At 49.2% G+C, this 12141-nt stretch overlaps 1 protein-coding gene across 2 annotated transcripts in view; it reads right to left on the bottom strand.

The window, feature by feature from the left end:
- Nucleotides 1-3400: 3400 nt before the first annotated feature.
- The window catches only part of PAIP2B (poly(A) binding protein interacting protein 2B), a 42604-nt gene continuing 33863 nt past the window's right edge, over nucleotides 3401-12141 (bottom strand). For both annotated transcript variants that reach the window (XM_050943497.1, XM_050943496.1), the window contains exons 3-4: nucleotides 7114-7290; nucleotides 3401-6475 (exon numbers count right to left, since the gene is read on the bottom strand). In XM_050943497.1, coding sequence (XP_050799454.1) covers nucleotides 6419-6475; nucleotides 7114-7290 — 234 coding nt within the window. In that variant the 3' untranslated portion in view covers nucleotides 3401-6418. The remainder of the gene's footprint in view (nucleotides 6476-7113; nucleotides 7291-12141) is intronic.

Below are 12141 nucleotides of genomic sequence, written 5' to 3'. Positions count from 1 at the left end.
GTGTTGGTCTACTACAAGATGGAAATGGTAGAATTATCAATAATAATGCCCAAAAGGCAGAAGTGTTAAATACCTATTCTGTATTTGCAAAAACAGATGTATCATACAGTAACTCTTTCCATTCCATGAGCATCTCACAGGAGAATATTAAATAGCAGCTGCTAATGTTGGTTTTTAAATCAGCAGGTCCAGATAACTTGCATCCAAGCATTTTAAAAGAGTCGGCTGAGGAGTTCAGTGGACTTTTAATGCTGATTTTCAGTAAGTTTTAAAGAAGTTCCAGAAGACTGACAGAAGCTAATGCTGTGCCAATGTTTACAAAGGGTAAACGGGATGATCTGGGTAATAAAAGACCTGTGTATCTGACACTGATCCTGGCCAAGATAATGGAGCTGTTGCCAATCAACAGGAGTTTATGGAAAACAGATCCTGTCAAACTAACTTGATATCTTTCCGTAATGAGATTACAAGTTTGGTTGATAAAGGTAACAGTGTTAAGGAATATAGAATTCTGCAAGGCATCTGACTTGGTACTACCCAACACTTTCATTTAAAAACTAGAATATAAAATGAACACAGCACACATGAAATGGATTAAAAACTGGCTAATTAATAGGTCTCAAAATGTAATTGTAACAGAGAATCATCATTGAATGGGTGTATTTCTAATGGGGTCCCACAGGGATTGCTTCTTGGCCCTACTCTATTAAACATTATCAATGATCTGGAAGGAAACAAAATCATCACTGATAAAGATTGCAGATGACAAAAAGCAGGGGAGTGGTGATTAATGAAGAGGACAAGCCACTGATTCAGAACGATCTGGAACGCTTGGGAAGCTGGGCACAAGCAAACAATATGTTTTAATACAGCTAAATGCAGATGTATTCATCTACGACCAAGGAGTGCAGGACACTGTTACATGATGGGGGACTCTCTCCTGGGAAGCAGTGACTCCGAAAAAGATTTGGGGTCATAGTGACTAATGAGCAAGTTCCCAGTGTGATGCTCAAAGGGCTAATCCAATCCTTGGATATACAAACTTGAATCTTGGGTAGTAGAGAGGTTATTTTACCTCTGTATTTGGCACTGTGCAACCACGGCTGGAACACTGTGTCTGGTTCTGGTGTCCACAATTAAAGAAGGAGGTTGATCAATTGGGGAGAGCTCAGAGAAGAGCCACAAGAATGACTAAAAGATTAGAAAACCTGCCTCAAGGAGCTCAATCAGTTTAGCTCAACAAAGAGAAGGTTAAGGGGTGGTGCTTACAATCTATAAGTACCTACACAGGGAACAAATATTTGACAATTGGCTCTTCAACCTAGCAGAGGAAGGTCTAACGTGATCCAATGGCTGGATGTTGAAGCTAGACAGACTGGAAATAAGGCATAAAATTTTAAAGGCAAGAGTAATTAATCATTGCAACAATCGAAAGGGTTGCGGTAGATTCTGTATCACTGGTGATTTTTAAATCAAAAGTTTTTTCTAAAGTTCGGCTCTAGGGATTATTGTGGGGCAGTTCTATGGCCTGTGCTATGCAGGAAGCCAGCTTGGATGCTCACAATTGATCCTTCTGGCACTGGAATCTATGAATCTTCCCTTTCCTTCCCCAATTCCCCATCCGATGACAGCAGAAACCACACCCCACACCCCCCGCCGTACACACACACCCAGCCCTGAAATAGGTCACTGCCTCTTTGTCAACACTACCAGAGCTGCCATTTGGTTCAAAAGCAAAGAGCAGAAAAAGGTGCTTATGCCTCTTTCCAATTTTAGGAAAACGTTTCCCGCTGTATTTCCTCCTTCCCACAGAATAAGACAGTGGAGCAACTGTCTCTAACACCACAGCCTGAAGACAACTGCTTATTTAAACACCATTTTGATCTGGCGTCACAGCTATAGGCACTGGCCATAGGACGGACAATGCTTCCTCCGGGAGCCCGGCTTGGCGCTGCTGTTTATTCAGCAGTTACTTCTGCCCCCCCACCCCACCCCCCCCACCCCCCTTTTGCAAATGGAAGAAAACAGGGCAACGGGGTCTTTTGTTTGAACTTTAGAAGCATCAGGTAAACCAAGTCTCATTCATCTTCCTTGGACGGTGAACTGTCAGCAGAGCTGAAGCTTTTCCAGTTCTTATATGAAAGGAGAGGTGCAACCGCTTTCTTCTCTCAATTGGCTGTACTGTATTTGAGCTAAATGTGTCCCCAACAACCCCAAGACCTAAGAAAAGATCACTTCCCCTTACGGTAGATCAGGACTCATGTGGTAGTGGGGACATCAGCTGGCTGCCTAAAGACAAAAAAACAGTTTCTAGATGTGGTTTTTGCCCTTTTATATAAACTTCGCTGCATGGCAAAGCAAACCCATTTTCTTCCCTTTGCAGATCACCTTTAAAATCTAGACCTGCCCAGAGTCCGTTTTGTTAGGGACACAGGACGGGGAGGAACAACTTCCTATTCAGACTTCCTGCTTGAGCCTGCTATAGCTAACACCCATGTGGTTGTCATTAGGCCCCCTCAGAGAGCAAGGATCAGTGTTTAAAACATGGCCAATGCCTCCACCCCTGGCCGCAGGAGATGTGGCTCAGGGGACGCAGCTATGATAACCAGAAAATCCCAACAAGTTTCTGCAGCCGCTTGCTTTCCCTGCCCAACAGCCCAGCCTTGATTGCAACAGGCCTGCAGAGAATTAACCTCACTGCCTCCACGTCTGGATTTGCAGATTTAAACCTGCTGCCTATTAATTTAATTTGGTGATCCCTAGTTCCTGTGTTACGAGGAGTAAACAACACTTCCTTATTTACTTTCTCCACACTAGTCATGATTTTATAGACCTCTATCATATCCCCCCTTAGTTATCACTTTTCCAACCTGAAAGGTGTCAGTCTTATTAATCTCTCCTCATACAGCAGCTGTTCCATACCCCTAATCCCTTTTCTGAATCTTTTCCAATTCCAATATATCTTTTTGGAAATGGTGACATCTGCACACAGTATTCAAGGTGTAGGCATACCATGGATTTATAGAGAGGTAGTATGATATTTTCTGTCTTATCTCTTCCTTTTTTAATGATTCCCAACATTATTTGCTTTTTTGACTACCGCTGCACATTGAGTGGATGTTTTCAGAGAACTATCCACAATGGCTCCAAGATCGCTTCCTTGAGTGATATCAGCTAATTTAGACCTCTGTCATTTTATATGTATAGTTGGGATTATATTTTCCAATGTGCATCACTTTGCATTTATCAACACTGAATTACATGTGTCTCTTTTGCAGAATGAGGACTTGTGAAAGAACAAATTGACACAGGACATGCTACGGGGGGGATCTTGATGTCTGTGGGAGGTGCCCATGGATAAGGAGTTTGCCCAGCCATTAGAGAGATCTATGCACTACTCTGCACAACTCCAAAAGGTTTATTTTTAATAATGCATTATCTTAAAAATGTACAGCACATCATCAGAAAGTGTTTTCAAAAAAGTCAGAAAGAAGCCAGAGCAGGGTGGCAGGGGGGAAATTGAGAACTCAACCAGTGATACAAAAGAAGTTTGACCTGTATGCCCACCCTTACCACTCCTGCACAGTCATGTGGGCATTCATCTCTCATGGCAGTGGAATCCACACTGACCCAGCAGACTGGGCTATTCCAAAGGGCAGCTGGAGTTTGAACATTTTTGTTCCTGTGCCATAGTCCATCCATCGCTAGATATGCAGCAAGGCGTGTGCTCTGGCTCCAGATAATGGAAAAACCCCTTTTAGAGGGGGCAACAGAAAGTAGGCACTGAAGGCAACGGTTGTACCCAACAGGAGAACATAACACAACCAGGCCCAACCCTGCCATTGTGTAGCAATATTCGTATAGGTTCCTGCACACTTCAGTGAGACTCCAGTCTGAGCCACTTCTGATCCTGGGTGAAGTTTGCAAGGGAGTTTAGTGCTGGTTGAAGGCATCAGCCTGACAGCCACGGAGACTGGATTTCTCAGTTTAATCTCAAAGTAGGTCCCATACAGAGAGCAACAATGCCATGTGCTTTGACTACGCCCCAAGGCGAAGTCATGCTCCATGGATCCTTCTTTTGAGCTTGCCAGCACTGAAGCCAGCCAACACCGGAGCCAGCTGGCGCGATGGGGTTTGCCAGGCAAGTGGGAACTGGCCTGAGAACCTCACTCATTTCACACAGGCCAGTAAGCAGCCCTCTCATGTAATTAATTTCCATCTTACCAGCCCAGGCGAGATCTGAAAGGACTCCAGAATCCCCATTGCCAATCTACTGAAAAAAAGTTTGAAGGGACGATATAAAAAGTTGCAGCAAGGAGGGGAGATTAAAAACCCGGTGACATTCTGAAGATGGGAGTTTGTGGCCTGTGTTGTACATGGACAGAGCAGAGAATCCCAGTCTACTTCACCAAGGCCAGATGTAATAAAAAAAAGTGAGTTCCGTCCTAGGCAACCTCACTGAGAGACAGCTGGTTCCACCTGGCACAGAGGTTGCTGAGCTTCGTTCCCAGAAGGAGGAAGCCACCAACCTCCCAGAAGATGGTTTAAAATCCAAAGAGGCTGGGGCTCTGCGTGGGGAAGCTAAAGCCTGGATCCCGTGGGGCCTCCTGCTGCAAGAGGAGATAGCTCCGGCTTGGCATAGAGGAGAGGGAAGCTGTGAGAGTGTCTGTTCCAAATGGAGCTGGGCCTGCGGTTTACCAGCTCCTGTTAAAATTTCTGGTATCTGCTTCTATAGAGAGCTTGATCCTGCAGGCCCTCTGGCAGCCCAAGGGCTAGGTGGCGGGCAATGCCTCCTAAAAGCCGCTCCCTCCCCTTTACGCTGAAGGTTCCCCAGCCTTCTGTACAACCCCAGCTAGTCCATCTGACAGCTCCCAGGGGACTTGCTCTTCCCACTCCCCCGGACTAGTCAGGATGGAAATCCCTTCCTGTTACAGGAACTTCCTGTGTTTCCCAGACCAGTGTCTAAGAATGGCTCGGAGGGCTTCAGAAGTGACTTCAACTCCTGCAACCCAAGATGCTTTTAATCTCTAAATACCTGGAGGCCTAAGTTCTATGGGGACCGTGCCACTGCTGAGACAACCCCATAAGGGTTAAATCCCAAACCATGGGACCATTCAAAAAACACTGGTTGACAACATGGGCAGCGTCTCCTGCTCCCAGCTGGTTCCCACAGGTCTCCTGAGGGCTTTGATTTGTTTGCCAACAATTCTCATCAGCTCAAAGCATTCGTTATCAGAAGCCAAATTTGCCTCCAGACCCACAAAGCATCTTACACAGCAAGAGGCAAATTGTGGGGCACGGGTTAGGACATCAAGCCAGGCCCCTCCGTGCCTGGGGAAGGTGATGACCAGCAGCCCCAATGCTTCTCTCAACCCATGGCAGCATTCTCATGAGACACTCGTGAATGCCCAGGGGGCAGACAGACCACACTCCAAATAGCCAGGGCATGATCTTACAAGCTGCTGAGCATCTTCTTCCAAGGGGAGCACAGCACCTTGCAGGATGGGGCCCATCAGGAGCGCACCAGACGTGGTTGGATCGTTCTCTCGAAGAAGGGTTTGCCGTGTGAGCTGGAACACACCTTTCCACAGCATGCCAGGGAGTGGGAGCATTTAGTTCCCTTTGGGTTTGTTTTTTGTTTAAGCCAAAAGGTGGGTCACTTTGCCTAGTGATTTGTAAACGGCAGATGCCGGAGGTTTCAGAGGGGCAGCCTGCAGTGCTGAATAAGCTCAAGAGCCAGAAACAAACAGCCAAGGCGAATGGACGTTCTGTAGAAGGAGCCATTTCCCCGGTGGTCATTTGGCCTCCTGCTGATCTGATCTCCCTGGCTTGAGAACTTCCACCAACAAGAAACGCAGGCAGGGCTCCTCTCAATCTGCGGAGAGTTACCCAGTCCAGTGGTCGGTGCATGCAGAGGAAGGGCGATCGTCGTGTTTCCAGAGGAGAGCTGGGAAATCCAGCAGGCTGGAAGGATTTCAAGTCGCAGCCTCATTACGCTTCGGCTTTTCTAAAATCCCTGCTGAACATAAATTGGAAGCGCACCCAATCCAGATCCTTCCCCAAGCCCTACCCTTCCCCACAGCACTTCCTGTCCCACTGCGGATGGGAAGGAGAGCAGGGAACCTGCTTTCAAAAATGGCCTCTGTTAGCTGGTTCGAAGCACACACCTGGACTTGGCCATCAATGGAGTAGCAGTCGCGAGATAAGCCCGCAGGGCTGCAAGTCCCAGAAAGCCGCCTGCCCAAACAAGAGATGCTATAAAGGAAAAATATAAAGGTACCCGAGAAGCTTATAGAGCAAGATTTCCCTGCATCGCGGCGACTCCATTCACAGTGCCGAGTTCGACTCTCGCCCGGATCCTTCCCCACCCCCCGCTCCCACTCCAAAAGCCAGGGACACAGTCTGTTTGCCTGAAGGTTCAGTACTTCACTCCAGGAACAAACTCCTTGGCATCAGGGTTCAAGTTGCTTTTGCTCTGAAATAGAGGGAAGGGAGATGGATCATTCCTCTCACTGTGCATTCCTCTCCACCTCGCCCCCCTCTCCTCCTCTCCACCCAGAGATCTGGCTGCTCAAGATGCCATGTAATGAGAACTGATGCAGAGCATCCCCCCACCATTCGTCTGGGCTGAGGGATAACCCCCACAGGCCTGCTGCAAGGCCCCACGGTCAGCAGTGTTTTCCAGATCAGATCGTCTCAGGTGCCTGAGTTACCCCAGTGATGGGCATGACTCATTCCTATGACAACCAGCCACCCAGCCTCCCGCAGACCCAGGAGGAAGCCCTGCAGAATGTAACCCCTCGGATATACCGAGATGGGATGGTTACTCCTGGCCTGTGGGATCATCACGGAAGGAAATGAGATTCATCAACACTGAGGGGGTCTATCCTCACCATGCAGTGGTGATGACACAAGGGCAGAGTAAACCCCACCAGCAAGGGGTGCTCTGCCCTCACTGGTGCTCCCCACCCTGAGACAGGGTGGAGCAATCCCGAGGGACCAATGCCCTATGTTAGGATATGGATCTCTGATCACATGAGAAGGACCAGGGAAGTGGGAGGGTGAAGGAATAAGCCGCCTAACATCGTACACAGCCTTCTCCCAGATCTTTACCAAAATATCCTCTGAACTGCAACTGTCGCCCACCGAGAGGCCATTCAGCTGCTGCTGCAGCTGCCCGATGCCCTGGGGCAGGTCGCGTGATGGAATGAACCAGTCCTGGTCCTCTTCATCCAGCATCTCCTGGAAACAGCGGTCAAGGAAGTCCTGCTCCTGCAGCTCCTCCTCCACCTGGTCGGGAAGGGGAAAGAACCATCAAGGCCGAGGGTCGCAAGCCACCTGCCTGAGTGCGCACAGCATGCTCAACACAGTGCATGCTTCCGGCGGTCAGACTAGATGATCACAATGATCCCTTCTGGCCTTGCAATCTATGTATGAAAGTACATCTCCCCTTGCCTGTAGAAAAGCTGTGGGATGGACACTTTAGGAACATAGCTGTGGGAAAGCCATGCCACGCTGAGACATGCTTTTACCATGCCAGAGCCATGGTTTAATCCTGGGCTAAGATCTGGCCGTGCTGAATGCAGGTTCTTAGCACTTTTGAAAATTAAACTTGGGGGCTTAAGTAGCTGGCCTGAAACCCTGGGCCTAAATGACTGGCCCAGGTAGGTGGCAGAGCCAGAAACAGACTCCAAGGTAGCTAGGCAAAGCCATACGTAAACATGGCTCTCAGGGTGTAGACAACGTCAGAGGGACGGCGAACGGCACGCAGCAGTCAGTGCAGAAGGGAGCGCTACAACTTTAGGTCCATCTACACTACACACCTGAACATGCCAGCACATCACTCCCGGCCATGACTACGGCGTATGTGTTCCAGCAGAGCTTGCTCATAGCATGCGTCGCATTGGGCATTCGAGCCAGTCAGAGGACTGTGACAGTGGAGGTTGAGATGAAATGTGGATGGGGCTCAAAGCAGGAAGCCCAAACATTTGCAAGGCATTAGCCCTAGGAAGGCAATGGGATTCTACAGCCCTGCCTTCAATTGCTTGTTTACTTCACGCTGCACCGGCCTGTTATTAACACACACAACAGCAATACAACACTGGAGTGCCAGCACTGCAGGGAGCATTCTGGACAATTACCGTAGGACGCAGGGAGGCAGTGTGCTCTAGTGCCGTGGTTCTCAAACTAGGGCCGCCGCTTGTGCAGGGAAAGCCCCTGGCAGGCCGGGCCAGTTTGTTTACCTGCCACGTCTGCAGGTTCGGCCGATCGTGGCTCCCACTGGCTGCGGTTTGCCGCTTCAGACCAACAGGAGCTGGGGGAAAGCAGCACGGGCTGAGGGACGTACTGACCACCACTTCCCACAGCCCCCATTGGCCTGGAGCAGCGAACCGCAGCCAGTGGGAGCCGCAATCAGCCAAACCTGCAGATGCGGCAAGTAAACAAACCGGCCTGGCCTGCCAGGGGCTTTCCCAGGACTGCCAGGGCCACCCAGGATGGGGGACAGTGGCACAGCTCCTGTCATCAGGCTCTGCGGGGAGAAAGGGCGTTGGCCTCCAGCCCACAGAGTCCTAGAAGGGGAAACCGGCTCCTTAGAAGGGAAAGGAAGGAGAGGTCTGCGAGAAGAAACCCAGGGGGAGTTGAGTAGACTCCTATTTTGGGAGGGAAGTCCTAAAACAGGGCTCCTAAGGGGGAGCACGGCGACCCCGGGGCAAACTGCCAGAGACCCTGCGGGAGGCAGCCAGCATGGGCGATCTGGCTGCAGAAGTGGCTATTAGTTTGGCCCATGAGGGGCAGAGGAAAAAGAACTACTTGGATTTGTTAGGATTTTCACTTGGACCTTTCTGTTACTCTGGAAGGGACCGAACTTTTGACTTGGTTGGACGGCCGACATCTAGACGACCCAGCGAGAGGCAAGCAGTCAGCATGAGGCGCCGGAGAGCAGTGCCCCTTGCAGCATCGCACCCCGACACAAGGGGGTGCTATGGGTGGTGGGTACACTACCTCTCATGCCCTTTTCTGTCTACAGTGCAGCTCAGCTCCAGGGTTCAGACGTGACAAAACCCACCGCAGAAGCAGCTCAGCCAGTCGCTTTTGGTGACATGCCACAAGGCAGCTCAGACAAACATTCACACTCTGCGTGCAGGGAATAAGAAGGGAGACTCTTGGAGACGAAGCTTGCCCTGGGAGCTTTCCATCAAAGTGTCCATAATCACTAGTTAAACCCCACCCAGCAGTGTGCTTATGCTGACACATGGGGGCAGGCTACTCCTACTGAGCGAGCACACACTGGAGAAGGGAGAACTCCTCCACCCGGGCTCGGGCTCTCCAACACAGCCAGATGGCAGAGGTTCACTGGAGGTCGAGAGTAGAGATCCACCTGCCATAGAGGGAATCGAGGACAAAAAAATGTAACTGAAGATATTCAAAATCAGGAGGTAGAAGGATTGAAACACTGAGTGGATGTTCTCAGAGAACTATCCACAATAAATCCAAGATCTTTTTTGAGTGGTAACAGCCAGTTTAGACCCCATCATTTTATATGTATAGTGGGGATTATGTTTTCCAATCTGCATTACTTTGCATTTATCACCACTGAATTTCATCTGCCATTTTGTTGCCCAGTCACCCAGCTTTGTAAGATCCCGTTGCTACTCTTCACTGTCGGCTTTGGACTTAACAATCTTAAGTAATTTTGTAACATCAGCACATTTTACCAGTTCACTGTTCACCCCTTTTTCCAGATCATATTGGGTTTTTGCAGCCGCTCTAATCACCCCCACCTCCTGGTCAGGGGGTTGGCAGTATATTCCTGCTGCTATGCCATTACTGTTTAGGCATGGAATTTCTATCCATAGAGATTCCATGATACAGTTTGATTTAAGATTTTTACGATATTTGCCTCTGTTTTCTTTCACATATAGTGCCACTCCCCCACCAGCACGACCTACTCTGTCATTCTGATATATTTTGTACCTTGGTATGACCATGTCCCATTGATTACCACTGGTGCACCAAGTTTCTGTGATGCTCGTTATATCAATATCCTCATTTAACACCAGACACTCAAATTCACCTCTCTTAGTATACAAATGCAATAAGACTAAATACAAGCACTTATAAATTGGTCAATACTTAGTTGTCTGCCTTGATGGGATATAAGTGAATGGGACTCTATTTTGGTCTGACTGTTTTTCTTCAGCTCCTACCTTATCAACTTCTATCCTCCCTCTTTACCAGGATGTAGAGAATCCCCCTTAATAAGTTCTGCCCCACCTCCCCAAAAGGAAGACTATGTCCAAACTGTGCTCTTCCACACCTGTTGGCTTTCCCCCTGCCCTTAGTTTGAAAACCTCAATGACTTTTTTAATTTTACATGCCAGCAACCTGGTTCTGTTTTGGTTTAGGTGGAGCCCATCCTTCCCGTATAGGCTCTCCCTTTCCCAAAAGGCCCCCCAGTTCCTAATAAGCCTAACCCTCCCCTCCCTACACCAATGTCTCATCTACACAGTGAGATACTGCAGTTCTGCTCTGGAACTGGAAGCATTTCAGAGACTGCTACCATGGAGGTCCTGGACTTTCATCTCTTATCTAGCAGCCTAAATTTAGCTTCCCATGACCTCTCTACCACCTTTCCCTATGTCATGGATACCTATGTGTACCATAAGAACGGCCCTACTGGGTCAGACCAAAGGCCATCTAGCCCAGTATCCTGTCTTCCAACAGTGGTCAGTGCCAGGTGCCCCAGGGGGAATGAACAGAACAGAAAATCATCGAGTCATCCATCCCGTTGCCCATTCCCAGCTTCTGCAAACAGAGGCTAGGGACACCATCCCTGCCCATCCTGGCTAATAACCATCGATGGACCTGTCCTCCATGAATTTATCTAGTTCTTTTTGGAATCTTGTTATGGTCTTGGCCATGACAAGCTGTTCCTCCCCAGCACTGCACACAAGTATGTTTAGATGTCTTAAGAGACCTGCAACCTTCACACCCGGCAGGCAATTCACCATGTGGTTCCCCTGGCCATCACAAACCCAACTCTCTCTGTTTCTAATAACCAAAGCCCTATGACTATTACCTGTCTCTTCCCAGATATCCTCTGGAGGGATATCTTCAATGCACGGACACCGTGATACCATCTGGAAGGAAGATCCCAACTATGAGAGTGTTTTCCTCCATTCCAGCTTGATGTTCTCCTTCCAAGACTCTTGTCCTTCTCAACAGCCCAGCAGTTGTCAGAGTGGCGATGGGGCTGCTCTGCCATGTCCCTGAAAGTCTCCTCTTTGCACCTCTTTGTCTCCCTTCACTCGTCCAGTTCAGCCACTCTGGTCTCCAGAGCCCATAGTTGGTCTCTGAAGGCCATGAGCTACCTGCACTGAATGCACACGTTTGCCACCTGCCCACAAGGCAGGTAATCGTATATGCTGCATTCAGTACAGTAAACTGGATGTCCTTCCCCGCCCCTGCTCTGCTGCTGGACTTCTGCCGGTGTTCTTTTTACTCTTGCAGGATGTTTTTGTTTTTGTTCTTTATTAGGAATGGGGGGTGTTATCAGTCTAAGTTTACAGAATGTTTGTTTGGTGCCTCTTGCACACACCCACCCCCCAAACTCCCTCGCAAACGGGGGAGTTTTGCTAGCTCCTCTCGTTGCTTAGGAGATGGCTTTTTAAACCCCTCTTCTCCCTAAGCAGCCCTACCCCCCCTCGACAAGGGATCTAAGGACAGCAGGCTAGAGCCTCCTTAGGAAGCTCTCAGCCTTGGGTAGCAGGCCCCCGTGCTCAGCACACAGTACCCCCAAACAGACCACACTACAGCAGGCACACAGCAAGCGAGCAACGGAACTAACAACGAATCTCTCTCCTCTGCTCCACCACTCCAGCCTGCATCTTCTCCTGCTGTCCACTCAAACGTGCAAAGGCCTCGTGGTCCCTGTACTCCTGCCCCCCATCCCAAATCAAATCGCTCCTAAAGACTTGCTGCTGCCACATGACCCACAAGGCCTAACCCCCTCGCACCCTCCATCAGCCAGAGTCCTTCTCCATCACAACGCTGAATCCCAGGAGATAACAAAATAAGGCATCGGAAGTGCCACCTTCCTTCCGCCTCCCAGCGCATCTCATCTTATCTGATTAAGCCCTT

Source organism: Gopherus flavomarginatus, chromosome 3 (assembly GCF_025201925.1).
Source record: "Gopherus flavomarginatus isolate rGopFla2 chromosome 3, rGopFla2.mat.asm, whole genome shotgun sequence".
NCBI classification, from domain to species: Eukaryota; Metazoa; Chordata; order Testudines; family Testudinidae; genus Gopherus; species Gopherus flavomarginatus.
The sequence above is the reverse complement of the archived record's forward strand: the minus strand, read 5'-3'. Positions and strand labels throughout refer to the sequence as shown.